General features: G+C 38.3%; 1 protein-coding gene across 2 annotated transcripts in view; it reads left to right on the plus strand.

Moving 5' to 3' along the window:
- The window catches only part of LOC139937273 (uncharacterized), a 70,146-nt gene extending 55,439 nt beyond the window's left edge, over positions 1-14,707 (plus strand). The window contains exons 3-4 of one of the 2 annotated variants that reach the window (XM_071932375.1): positions 10,024-10,143; positions 11,466-14,707. In XM_071932375.1, coding sequence (XP_071788476.1) covers positions 10,024-10,138 — 115 coding nt within the window. In that variant the 3' untranslated portion in view covers positions 10,139-10,143; positions 11,466-14,707. Of the gene's footprint in view, positions 1-10,020; positions 10,144-11,465 lie in introns of both variants that reach the window. The other variant, XM_071932374.1, reaches the window with a different exon arrangement.
- The last annotated feature ends 462 nt before the right edge of the window (positions 14,708-15,169 follow it).

Below are 15,169 nucleotides of genomic sequence, written 5' to 3' on the forward strand. Positions count from 1 at the left end.
CATCGTTCGTCCTTCGGATGGGACGTAAAGGCGCTGGCCACGTGTGTTGTATAGTGCACTTAAAATAACCCAGTGCACTTATCGAGAAGAGAAGGGGTTCGCCCGGTGTTCCTGGGATGGATTTCACAAAGGTAGTCTTAACTTAGGACTAGTCCTAGGCAATGCTAAGAGATAGGACCAGTCCTAAGTTAGGATGAGTTACTGGTCCTAGATTAGGACTGGTCCTATCTCTTAGCATTGCCTAGGACTAGTCCTAAGTTAGGACTACCTTTGTGAAATCCACCCCAGGTTTGATTGGCAGCATGTTGCGCCACAGCACATTGTAGACCATTACGTGCTGTGTAAAAGGAGGTAGATCTCTTGATTTAAGGGTGGTCCCGCATACCTTGTAGGAAAATAATGTATGTTAAAGCGCCTTCAGCATCACACTGAGTGATGGGTTTGCGTGCTATATCAGAAGCCACTATTATTGTGTTGGTAACCTTAAACTGGTAAGCATCATTGGTTGCGCTTAGCTATTTTTGGTGCTTAAGCAGCTCTATAAAATCAGCCCCTGGTCTAAAAGTCCATTTTAAGCACCTTGTAATATGAGACATATTTTCTGACTAGATTGTCGCCGATGATGCCTATCCGTCAAGTTCCCATGTGATGTCGAGTGATCAGTCATACATGTCCAGAAACTAATAACGTTCAAGCAATCCATTATCTCATTGACATACGTGGTTAACGAAATCAATGAGTGAACATCGAGGCTTCTCACGAAACTTTTTTTGCATACTTTTTTTTTCATGTGTCTGTTTTCTGAACACCTTTCTATTGCAACGTCACAGCCCGAGTTTTTGCCAACAAAGATTGGGAAAACTATGGAAAGCCATTAAGGCAAATCAAAAAACAGGTAACTATACTGTTTGTTACCATTTTACACACAGATTCAAATGTATATCTAGTGTTTAACTTGTCGGAAACAAAACAACCAAAAGATAGGAGGTAGTCAATACAGAATTTTGTCACACAACATCTTTTACCAAAGTTGAGTGTTTTGCTTGCATTTGGCCGTCTATATAACCAGCTCAGTTTGGTTATGAAAAACGGATGGATTTGGCCCATGCCATAAATGCTAGTTATAAAGGCATCGTGACGAGGGGTTCGAATCCCACCAAGACACATGTGGACTTGTGAAAACCACCTGACTATCAAATCTCTATAAATGGGTGGCTAAACGAGTAGAGATAGTTCTTGTAGCAGATGTTGTGTAAATCCCATGAGAGCTAAGGAGGTCTTGGCCCAATGATCGTGAAGTTCATGTGCCATGAGCGTTATTAATAGAATGGTGCTAATTAAATCATACAACTTTGTAATTACTATTATTTTGAACACCCAATTTATTGATAACTGACCCTTTGTTGTCAGCTGATTATTTCAGCGACTTTCGTCTCTACACGTACTTTGTCTGTGTTGGTGTTAGTTTGTTTGCTTGTTTATATGGAGGGTTTTACCCCGTTTTCCCCCTGATTTGGAATAAAGAACATAAACGACATTAAAACACGCTTTTTAAAAATACTATTCTACTTACGAAAATAGTATGTGGAAAATAAATTAATCCAGATTAATTCAAGTATCACCTGTTCCCATTCAAACATCAACCATTTATGACAGCTGCCCTGTAGTCCGTAATATGAGATCGACGCATTACAACCGAAAATGAAGAAAGCCGAGAGGAGGAAACAGAGTAAAAGGGCAATTCATACGACAAAACAGAATCGGCAGTAAAGGTTTTATTAATTCTCGACTTACGTAGGTCTTAGATCTAAGTGGTTTAACCCAGAATTCGTGATTGTCAGGACGGCCCCTTTAAAATGTGTTATTTTGTTATATTGGCCGTAATATAGATAAGAGTACCGGTATAAAACGGTTAAGTTTTAAAGCACGGGAGCATACCTAAGTTAGATCGTTACCTGTAACTGCATCAATGGGATTTCTGGTGATGTGGACATTTCATCTGGAGTTAAAATAAAATATTTGTTCTGTGTGTGGGCTCGACAACCACTTATACTGTTAGCGGTGCTCGCTCAAGAGAGACGAACACTTCTGGAGATTTCCTAGTATGTACATGGTTCGTGTATTTCGCGTATGTTTCAGTTAAAGTGGAATGTATCGAAAGAGTAAACATCTCGGGGTTGGACAAAGAAAAAAATATAGAGCGGGAACAAAGACAAAATTATTTGAGCAGGATGTGAACAAACAACCTCCGTAAAAAAATAGCCAGTCAGTTTTCCTTGTGGTATTTCTTGAAATAATCAACACTCCTTGTGGACTTTTCCTCTTGGTTCGTCAATTGCTTTGTGATGCAACCACTTTTTAGCGGTGCTCGTTTTTAGACGCAACTTCTCTCGAGATCTCGTAATTTAGTTACGAGAACATACCTGATTCGTGTATTTCTGATTCGTGTATGGTTTCATGTTATTGGAATGTTTTGAAATAATAAACAATATGGGTTGAATAAAGACAAATACTAGAGTGGGATTTGAACCAATGACTTCCGGAAAAACAAATAATCCAGTATGTTTCCCACGTGGTTGATATGCTTAAAATAATAAACAATACGTCAATATGAAGTTTTCTGCCCACTGGCAAGTGATTCCGTTTCGTTTCAAGACAAGACAATTATTTCCACTCCAACAGAGAACAAACTAAAATCATCTTACCAATAATTTTGAATAACAATATTATTTGGAAATGGGGACATAGTCATACAAGCCAAAGCTTGTAGTTGGTGTTCCCGGTCAATCAAAAACAGAAATGGATATCATTAACAAATAAACAGAAGTCATCCAATACACGGACGAGGGGTGTGTCTATCGGGGCTTTTTTGTCATATGGCCAAGTTGAGTAAGCAACTGCGTCACACCGAGAAATGAAAACAGAAACAGTAAACGTGTTTCAGCAGAGGGGTTGACTGAGGGGTGTACGGTCATCAGTCTAAGAAAGAGAGAAAGAGGAAGCGAGAGAAAGATGAAACCTCTTGTCTCTTCTTAGAGTGTTATTGCTGAGTGATAGACAGGTACTTGTAAGAAAAGCCCAGTGGTGTAATCACCCCCCCCCCCTCCCTCCCCCTCTCCCTCCCCCTCTCCTCCATGTGTTGAGTGAATCGCTAGAAACCAGTCTGGCCCAGGAGTTCAGACGGCGCAGCTACCGGACCCTCTGTTTCCGATGAGGACCGGGGAGGGAGGGTGTTTGTTCGCGATTGGAGAGGGGGTAATTTGACTGTCTGTCCCGGTCTATCCTGTTGATACAATCCTCTGTTGTTGACGGATATCTATCTTTCGTTACACAACACCGAGGCTCAGCTTCCTGGGGGTAAGAATGCTAAGAGATATCGCAATAATATACCAGCTCAGAGGCAAATGATACAACAGCCCCCTTACGGTATGTTATTATTATTCATTTTAATTTCTGGTCATGACACCGAGGAAACCTCAAAACGCAAACGTAATCACCGTATTGCGTCTGCGCCTGGGGTACCCTGTAAACAAGGGTGTTTATAGGAACGATGTTGTAAGCCTATACTCCTCGGTGGTGTTCTACTCGTTTATGTGCACCACCCATCCAAGTATAAGGGACCTACAGCTTAACAACCCATCCGAAAGACAGAGCACTTATGGTTATTAAAGTATCTTGCTCAAGGGTACAATCGTCTTGACCTGACTCAATACCGTAACGTGGTTCTCCTTAGACTTAAAGGAGTATATCTTTGGTTCTTGGAACCCTTCGATTGTTTCATCATATAAATGTAGATGTACACAATCAAACTAACAATCAATCTGAAAATTTCATTTCAAAAGGTGGTTGCATTTTTGAGATATCGCCGAGCGGCACGAATATGTCCAAACGGGGCCCAATTTCATGAGCTGCTAACCAAAAAAAAACTGCTCAGCATGAAATTTCTTCCTTGATAAAAACAGGATTACCAACTCAAATGCCATATGTTGCATATTGCTTGTTACTGGTATCCAGCTGTTGTGTGCTTATCCTGAAACTCACGTGGAAATTTGGTTTGGTAATCCCATTTTTATCAATGAAGACATTTCATGCTTAGCAATTTTTTCATTCTAAGCAGCTCTATGAAATTGGGCCCATGATAAATAATCCCTAAAAGGACTCCACAGTCTGAGAAGCGTTACGCGATAATGCTTCTCGGATTCAAATGTTGGGGCATAAAACTGTTTAAAGGCAGTGGACACTATTGGTAATTACTCAAAATAATTATCAGCATAAAACCCCACTTGGTAACAAGTAATGAGGAAAAGTTGATAGTATAAAACATTGTGAGAAACGGCTCCCTCTGAAGTGACGTAGTTTTCGAGAAAGAAATAATTTTACACAAATTTGATTTCGAAACCTCAAGTTTAGAATTTGAGGTCTCGAAATCAAGCATCTGCAAGCACACAACTTCGTGTGACAAGGGTGTTTTTTTCTTTCATAGTTATCTCGCAACTTCGACCACCAATCAAGCTCAAATTTTCACAGGTTTGTTATTTTATGTAATGTTGAGATACACCAAGTGCGAAGACTGGTGTTTGACAATTACCAATAGTGTCCAGTGTCTTTAAGAAACGACATTACTTCGAAGTAAAATGTTTCTCAAAATACTTTACATGAAACCATACGCTGTTGTAGGCTTCTATAACCAAAGTTATTCATTGCCATTAATGTGTAAGAGCGATTACCAAACGTATACATTCCCTTTAAATTTTTAATTCGAACCCTTGGTTTGCATGCTCTGCGACCAACAAATCAGAGAAATAAGAAACAAGGTTTGGTTGTTATCTTTTTATCTAAAACACACAGAAAGTTATTATTATTGTGTGCGTTCACCTCGAACATTGTAATCTAGAAATATTTCTGCTACATGCGAAACCAATGTCTGAAATGAAATTATTTCATTCTTACTGTGTTCAGTATTGCATCTGCCCATGAGCTCAGGAGGCCGTGAGAAAGCAATTTTTGTCCTCAATTGTCAAGATTGGAATTCATAACCGTCTTATAATGAGCAATGTTTCACTTGTGTTAAGTGCAGAAAACTTTAATAGAATTCCACGACCAAATGAATTTTGAGAGAGAGTACTAATGAAAAAGTGTAGCCTATATTTTTATCTTCGGGAACCATGAACAACGAGAGAATTGCAAACATGGTTCTATGTTGATACAGAATTCGTTTTGTCTTTTCGTACATACGCAGTGGAGATACTATGACTTATAACATGACATTAACAACCCTTTTGATAAATGAAAATTAGCAGGCTATAGGCCTATTTTTTCTGCAGACTTTTTATTTTGGGTCCGTTCACGAATGAACTTGGCACTTCGCACAGATGCATTTGGCACTTCGCTAAACGTGAATGGATTTGACGTTCTTGTGAAAGAACCAAGAGAGTTTTTTTGCTGTTTTCCGAACAAGAGCAAGCAGCCACTATATTCAATGCAATTGTCACATGTGACTTTCATTTGCCTCTAAATCAGCAATACGTTGACAATAAGCAATCAATTACCCTACCTTAAAGACACTGGACACTATTACTCAAAACAATTGTATAGAACATTGTGAGAAACGGCTCCCTCTGAAGTAACGTAGTTTTTGAGAAGGAAGTAATTTTCCACGAATTTGATTTCACGACCTCAGATTTAGAATTTCATGTCTCGAAATCAAGCATAATTATGAAAGCACACAACTTCGTGTGACAAGGGTGTTTCTTCTTCCATTATTATCGCGCAACTTTGACGACCAATTAAGTTCACAGGTTTGTTATGTTGTGCATTATGTTGAGATACACCAAGTGGGAAGGCTGGTCTTTGACAATTACCAAAAGTGTCCAGTGTCTTTAAACGAAGATACGTCTAGCATGGTTACAGCGCGACTACACCTAGCAAACATTGAACTAAAATCACACTGCCAGACTTTTCCCCATAATACTGGTTGTTCTTTGGGGAGCGGTCCTCTTTAACTTCAATCCAGTTTTCGCGGCACACTAATCTAATCGACCAGTGATTTAGTTCCCAGTCAGGATGATTAAGTATAAGTCGCCGAAGGAAGCCATATAGAGGGTTTACCCGTCTTGCGTGGGTTGTGATCATCACAACCAGTGGGTAGAATTCCTGAATAAGATTACTATTACTAGGATTATTAGACGCTAAGGGGCAAGTATGCGAGATGCGATCACGTAATTATGGAATCTCATTTACGTCTTAATGAACATCCAGAGGTCTAGCCTTTGATAGGAGTGTATGTAATTACTTTTAAATATAATTGATTTAGATATTTGATTCTAAAGAAACCTTTGCAAGTATCAAAAATAATAAAGTGTGTACAAATTCAAAAAATTCCAAATCGGTTTGCCTAAATGTAAATTTTCAAAAGCATGGTGGCCGCTTTTTACTTCTTTTATGTTGTTTTCCTCTTCGTCCCAATTTTGTGTTCAAGCTCAAAAAGGCAGGATCAATCATAAACGAATTGCTCATCTGAAAACAAGTCAGGCTGCTCTTGTTGTTGAAATACTGAAATGAGTTCAGCATGACGAACATCTGCGTTGCGATAATGTCAGTTTCAAAATTACAGCCACCCACATCACCATCATCAACAACAACAACAACAACAACAACAACAACAACAACAACAACAACAACAACAACAACAACAACAACAACAACAACAACAACAACAACAACAACAAAAACAACAATAACAACAACAACAACAACAACAACAACTGCAACAGCAACAGCAACAAAAACAAAAACAACAAAAAGCAACAACAACAGCACCAACAACAACAACAACAACAACAACAACAACAGCACAACAATAACAAAACACCATATGCAGCTTGTGAGTGTACAACCATTAAAGGAACACGTTGCCTTGGATCGGACGAGTTGGTCAAAACAAAAGCGTTTGTAACCGTTTTTTATAAAATGCATATGGTTGGAAAGATGTTTTAAAAGTAGAATACAATGATCCACACAAGTTTGCCTCGAAATTGCGTGGTTTCCCTTCTACTGTGCGAACTAACATGGTCGGCCATTTATGGGAGTCAAAATTTTGACCCCCATAAATGGCCGACGTGTTAGTCGACGAGGTGAAAGGAAAACCACGCAATTTTGAGGCATGTTTGTGTGGATCATTGTATTCTACTTTTACAACATCTTTCTACCCATGTGCATTTTATAACAAACGGTTACAAACGCTTTTCAAAGACCAACTCGACCGATCCAAGGCAACGTGTTCCTTTAATCGCTGACGGGTAATTTGTACGCATGGCCCATCCATTACAAAACGTATTTACTATGAAACAATATTTATTTTAGCTTTTCGACTAAGAGCGAACACAGTTTCCTGTTTTGACGTTCCGGTTTTGACGTTAAAAGCCAATGTTGACGTGATTGAACGTTTTATAATCTCAAAATGAATCAATTATTAAAGCTGAGACGAATGTATTAACATCTTGTGTAATACCCGACAATGGATTCATGGTTTAGTTATGGCTTGTTATTTTATGCCTATCATGGGATACACCAAGTGAGAACACTGGTCTTTGACAATATTACCAATAGTGTACAGTCTCCCACATCAGTTCGAAATTCGTCACATAGTACGTCCCTTAAGCGATTTAGACCCATGCTAATGTGCTCTCTGCAGCCGATTTCACGAAACGCTAGGATTAATCTTATCTCGAGTTAAGGCGAGGAACTCGTCCTAACTTAGGATGGGTTCATTGCATTCTAAAGTCTTTGGATACGGAACATAACTCTAAGATTAACCCTAAGTTTGGAAGAGTTTGGAAAAGTTTGGTGTATAAATCGACGGCTGCTCAAAACTGAACTAGCGTCTCTTAGTCTAGATTTAAGATAATATTTATGTCGCAAACGGGTCATGTCTTGCTTTATATGGTCAAACTTAAGCAGATACTGAAATAATCACAGGTTCGGTTTCTGAGTAGAGGTATTATGCTAGTAAGTGTTTATTAAGCAATATTGTATAAAACCACTTTTTCAATCAACTAAAACGGCTCTAGAAACGGAACTCTTAATTTTGTTGTTTTGAGTTGATTCCTATAACGGTATGACTAACCATGTACTTTATCACCAGCAGGCGACGTTAAGGAGTTACGTTCATCTACAAAGTAGTCACATTACGGCACCAGTATATAGTCTCGATTGCTTTAGGGCATTCGTGAAAGAGATTAAAGTGGCCAATTACGTCTCAGATACATCTAGATGATACCAAATTAAAAGGGTATCCACCAATAATGGGATTCCCTTTACAGTTCTATAAGACTGACCGAGCCTGGCCTCGATTCTACGCACTGGGAACGGTCTATAACTCGACTAAACCAATTTAACCTCTCAGTTTAAACTGGACAGTCTAACAGGCTAATAGGAAGACAATTAGGAGTAGGCATTTTTGGCGGGAAATGTCCTCTTTCCGGAGGTGGTTTCAACTCGAAAAGATAAAGTAGAAGAATAAGAATAATAATAAGAAGAAGAACGTACAGACAAATAGAAACTGGGCCGTAATAAGCGACTAACCGGGTTGCTTAGTAATTTTGCAAAAACATTTTTGTATTTTTGTTTTCTCCCTCGAATGTTTTGTTTTGTTTTGTTTTGTTTGTTCTTTATTATTATGTATATTATTTTTGAAAGAGACTGATATCATAATGTATTTTGTTATTGTGCAATTCTTCGTTGTTTACTGGTGAATAATATGAAATGAAACGAAATGACACAACCTTGTACTTCTTAAGATTTTACACACACCGATGCCTATAGTAGTACTTTCTATATATGGGTTTTAAAGTATGTTACTTCATTTGTTTTTGAAATGTCAAAACTCATTTCCACCCTCGGATATTAGTTAGACACCATTTGTTCTGTTGTCACGTTTTAGTGAAAAGAACAGAAAGTGTTCACGTGCATATTATTTTGATTATTTTGACTTCACCAATCGATAAGCAACCATTATTATAGGCGTCTTCAATTACTACTCATTGGAAAAAAAAATTGCAGAATACAATTATTTTCAATGTTTCTATCGACTTGACACTTGCGCTTTTAATCAATCAATCAATCAATCAATCAACCAATCAATTAAGCATCCAGCGTGTGTATAGAGCGCCATCACTCTATTGCCTATTCCGAGGTGCTTTAAAAATGTGAAGAACAATTTGTGAAGACAAAAGGAGTTCACAGAGATATGACAAGTGCAATGAACTGAAATGCAAACAGATTCGATGAGTTATTTGGGGTTGAACAAATAGAAATTACCGATAGACCTCCAGATTATCATGCCAGCGCTCTACAAATTGAGCTATCTAGTCCCTCGTTGGCGGTCTTCTATTTTGTTTGGAGAATCAAACGGAGGAGCCTTAAAGGCACTGGACACCTTTGGTAAATGTCAAAGACCAGTATTCTCACTTGGTGTTTCCCAACATGCATAGAATAACAAATCTCTGATTTTTTTTTTTTGCTCAATTTGGTAATCGAAGTTGCAGGAGAATAATGAAAGAAAAACACATATGTTGCACAAATGTGTGTGCTTTCTGCTGCATATTAAAAGGCTTCAGGCCCGAAGTATTTTAATGTTTGAGTGAAAAATTACCTCTTTCTCAAAATAAGTTACTACAGAAGGATTCGTCTCTCACAATGCGTTATAAACCAACAGCTCGTCATTGCTCGTTACCTAAGTCAGTTTTTAAACTTACAAGTATTTTGAGTAATTACCAATAGTGTCCAGCAGCCGATTTCACTAAACTTTACGCAACTACGTAAGTCCACTTGCGCAACGCTTAAAGTTGGCTTTTGAGGGCCTGTGAGGAGTCAAGTATACGGAGTTGATAGGGGAGATTATTCCATAGCAATGGGGACAAAATACCAGAGGGAAAAGGAAGAAAACACGAATATAAAATGTGTAAAATGTTTATGAAAGAGTCTGTTGATATCCTAATATATTTTTGTCTGTTTTTAAAGCAGGGACGCCGGAAGCCAGATGGTACGGCCTCGCAGGAAATACCCTGACAGCCAGTCTAACCCCAAATACCGCTTCAGAGAACTGCTTAGAAGGTTTACAAGAAATGCCGACCACTGAGACATGTGAGTCAACTGACCCTATAGGGTCGACATTTTACAAATTCGGTGTGTGTGTGTTGGGGGGTCGAGATTAGAGGGAAGGTCTGGGAATTGTTTTGGTGACAATACAATTTTTGCCTTTTTTAGGTTTTCTGTGGCTGAAATGAAAGCACGCAGCTTAAATTGACACGAACATTGGTTTTTAGAATGTGAATTGTATTCGGATCCTTCGTATTGACCCTTTTCTGGGACATTTTTAACAGATTACGGGTCATGCCGACCCAGTGGGTCAGGCCACACGGAGCCCGGGTCGGACCCGATTTTCAGAGTGTTTACAGTTTTGCCACATATAGTTATTGGTTTGACGTTTCAGAGCAGAGCAAATATTAAATTTTTCATTTTTTCTTTTAAAAAATTGTTTTGTTGTAAACTGTCAACAAAAGAGGAAGTAAACGGGAAACGCCAGTTAAAACCACCTGCACGTTTCGCGCCTAAACCCACGCCATAGCGAGATACCACGTTCACGTTTTATGCTTGGGTCCACTAACGCATTTCGACGGCATAGTCACAAACTCTCTTTTGTGTACCACTGATGGATACCACACTGTTTTGACAGCCAATGGCGTCCAATGAACAGTCTTATGTTAACGTCAGTTAGTCAAGATATGCAAAAGGACGTAAATCACGATTGTTATAGACCGTATTGAATATGACGTCACGGTTCAAATATCTGCCCTATCCAAGATGGCGTCTGTGAGTGTGGGTGGGGGTGTGCGTGCTTGTGCCGTATATCAAACCGAGACATTGCGTGCTGGGTTTTTGTTTCCTTGATGTACGCGGTTATTCAATACGGTCTATTAAGAAGCTCATTTTAGTTTGGTAAAACAGTTTGAAGACCACTGATGCGTCAGGCATTTTCACTTATCGCGCACTTTTAAAATTGAGCGAAGGAAGCAAGTTCTTATGCAGATGCCGTATTAACCACCCACTCTGGATATTGTTTTATATTGATACAAACCAAATTGCTATGATATTATGCGCCGGGTCTTTATTTTAGTACCTGGTACGTCTAATTTTATAGAAGTTTATAGGCAAAACGATGGTTAACAGTTCAAGAATGAATCACCATTTTCCCTTGTGTTTTCAGTTTACTCCGAATTTCAAGTTGTTTTATTTAAAATTGAAAAAAATTAAAGAGTAATTGCACGTTGCCCTGTCTCGCTCACGTACGCATCCATACCTGAACTGCAGCTTGAACTCATCCCGGCACAATCGACTATATTGTTCTGAGTTTTTCCTATTCAGGTTTTTAAATTTTAGGTTTTTTTTCTGTGTCATTTTTGCAGGAATACGGTAGCTGTCTTCATACGATCCCAACTGTTACATCTCCCGAAACATCGCCCCCAAATGGAGCTGGTCCCCCGTGCGATTTCATCAAGACAAACTTCCCCGATATCGCCCTATAGTTCAGTCAGTCCCTTTTTACTTTTAATTTTAACGATAATTTTACCTTTAGACAATAATTACCCCCTTTTATAGTCAGTATACACCTACTCAGAGTTAGATTGAGAGAGCTGCGACAACTTTCGATCAGAGGCCATTTTGGTATCAAAAGATGCATGGGCGAATACAGGATGCCAGACTGGTTACGCATACGGCTTTTCGAGGTATGGTTGACACAGTAGGAGTGCACTGTTTGGTTTGGGCGTCTACAAACAAATATACACCAACCTAATAGTATAATGGTACAAAGTGGTACTGATCAGCAGAGTGTGGGTTCGAATCCCCAGCCGTGACACTTGTGTCATTAAGCAAGACACTAACCATTGCTTCGTCCTTCAGATGGGACGTAAAGCCGTTGCGTCCCATGTGTTGTGTAACGCATGTAAAAGAACCCAGTGCACTTTTCGAAAAGAGAAGGGGTTCGCCCCGGTGTTCCTGGGTGTGGCTGCTGTATGCGCCGTAGCACCTTGTAAACCCTTATAAGGTGCTAAAAAATTGGGTCTAAAAATTCATCACTGCATTTACCTATCATTCTGAAAATAGCTTATTGGGTTGTGCTGCATTTGGACCGAACAAGGCGTCCAGCAAAACGCGTCACAAAAGAAAACTGGTCCCTCATGTCGCAACTCTCTCAACACACAGCTCTGCTCCTACAAATTCCCAGTTTCTCTTTCTTTAAATACTGCGTTCGTCACCAGGAGTAAACAAAATTTACGGCTCAATGCGAAACTCTGCTCCTACAAATTCCCAGTTTCTCTTTCTTTAAATACTGCGTTCGTCACCAGGAGTAAACAACATTTACGGCTCAATGAGAAACTCTGCTCCTACAAATTCCCAGTTTCTCTTTCTTTAAATACTGCGTTCGTCACCAGGAGTAAACAACATTTACGACTCAATAAGAAACTCTGCTCCTACAAATTCCCAGTTTCTCTTTCTTTAAATACTGCGTTCGTCACCAGGAGTAAACAAAATTTACGGCTCAATGCGATAAGAATTATTTCGTGCTTTTGTGTTGAGTGATTGACATTTCACTTCTGAGACGGTGACGCAGGAATTACCAACGCTGGGGTTTTGTTGAGCCAGCCTATCAAGGTTTCTCTTTACAATAAAAACAAACTGCACACAATTTTACAGAAAGATTTTCCTCTTTAAAGGCGATGTAACGAAATAGTAAGTTTTAAGACAAATTATTTGCGCAATATTTTCGCAAATCTCTCGTACACGATTTGATTTCTAACCAACTGAATGTTTAGACCCAGTTCGAATACTTTCTATGAGAGTTGAACATTTTGTTAGTATAGGAGAAGCACTCATTTAAATTGCCAAAAGGGCAAGTTTATTTAATAAAAACAAATTTGAGAGCGCAAACAAAATCTGCTATTAATATACAAAAATATTGCTGAACTTTTTTGTGCTGGTACTTTGTTGTACGGACAAGTTGCCCTTAACATTTATGTCATGGTTTATTTACCATTGTTACCCCCAAAAACTTGCCACGCAGGGAAAACGACGTTTTGCTAATCACACAAACATTTATTAATGTTAACCATTGCTTTGTTATCATAAAGGTATTCAATTAAACACACTAGTGAGGAGTTTATTTTAATCTAGTAGTTCCCCTTTTTTATTTTATCTAGCTGTAAGAATTTAATCTGATTTTATGCTATTATATTGGCCTATCCTTTCGGGCAGGTGCCTACACATTGCACGACTTTTATTTTAATGATATTGTTTTCAAACTTGGTAATAGTAATGTCTGATGATGACGTCAGTAGGTAATCGTTATTCAAACGCACCCCCACCAGTGATGTATCAATTTATTTTTTAAGGATTTATTTTTATAACGACCCGAAATTATTGGGTTTTTATTTCATTCATCAGTTCTGACAATTAAATGTCCAGTGTTTCGAAAGAAACTACGGAGGTGTTGCATTTTAAACACAACAAGCAGCCCGAGATTTTAAATTAGTTGAAATTCATTTGACGAGCCCCGTTAACTTGATCGTTCAATTTTCTTTTCTATTTGCTGTAAAGCTACTAAATATAACGACAGTAAGAAAATCCCACAAAACAAATGACTTACTAAATAAATTAATAAATGTATAAAAGCTTAGACATTACATTCATGCTTACGGCATATCTTTTGGCTTGTAAATAATAATAAAGATATATTTAACTCATTGAATAACAATTACCTCTAGTATAGATAGATTAACCACTTCAGCTAGCATACAAAATTAACTTTATAAATTATAATTTATTTTTAAGCACTTATAATAAGGCAGGTTATTCTTCACAAATGTTGGTTTGTAACTTCGGCGAATTATTTCTCATTCTTCTTTGTAAACGTAGGCTTAAATAGTACAATTTGCTTTAAAATTAAATATCAAGTAATAGTTCCGAGACAATCATAAAAATGTGTCAACTTATTTTGTGTTTCGTAAAAAGTTTTTGGTTTTCCTGAAAAGGAATGTAGGCCCTTTATGTTTGGTAGCACTCTTAACATTAAAGGCAGTGGACACAATTGGTAATTACTCAAAATAATCATTGTCATGAAACCCTACTTTGTAGCGAGTAATGGGGAGAGGTTGATAGTTTAAAACATTGTGACAAACAGCTCCCTCTGAAGTGACGTAGGTTTCGATGAAGAAGTATTTTTCCACGAGTTTGATTTCGAGACCTCACATTTAGAATTGGAGGTCTCGAAATCAAGCACACGCAAGCACACAACCTCGTGTGACCATGGTGCGACAAGGGTGTTTTTCTTTCATTACTATCTCGCAACTTCGACGACCAACTGAGCTCAAATTTTCACATTGGTTTGTTATTTTATGCAGTTATGTTAAGATATACCAAGTGGGAAGATTGGTCTTTGACAATGATCAATAGTGTCCAGTGTCTTTAATGGCGATGAAAACGAGAATCGTTTCACTTCGAAGGAATGTGGTAATGAGAAAAGAAAAAAAGTGTTTGTCCCCCACAATTTGAATCTGAGAAACGTGTCTGCCAGATACGTTTCTCAGAACTGATATTCCAAATACAGATGTTTCTTCCTGCGTGAACTTAACCGCTCCGGATTTTCGGCCGTTTTTCAAACGCGACCACGGCCCAATTTCGTAGAGCTGCTTTAAAAGCAACAAATTTAAACTTGCTTTAATTAAGCACGAAAATAGCTCGCTTATTTTACACATGTTACTGGCCAAAATGTCATGCCATACATTGCCTGTGACTGGTATTTAGCTGGTGTTTACTTAGAATAACAATCGTGTGGAGTCTTGGCCGGTAATCTGGTCTTTCTAAGCAAGGATTTGTTTTCGCTATAGCAATTTTTTGTGCTTAAGCAGCTCTATGAAATTGGGCCCACCTTTTTGAATGAAACTTGCATGGGCGGGCCTAATTTTTATTGTATTATTTACAATTATGTATCTGATTAAAACAATAAAACGGTGCAAAAACCAAAGGTATACTTTCCCTTTTTAAATTTTATCCAGAGTTGCTAATTGAACATTTCAATAGAAGTAAATCTGAACCACATTTCAATTTAATA

The sequence above is a fragment of the Asterias amurensis genome, chromosome 5, assembly GCF_032118995.1.
Source record: "Asterias amurensis chromosome 5, ASM3211899v1".
NCBI lineage: Eukaryota > Metazoa > Echinodermata > Asteroidea > Forcipulatida > Asteriidae > Asterias > Asterias amurensis.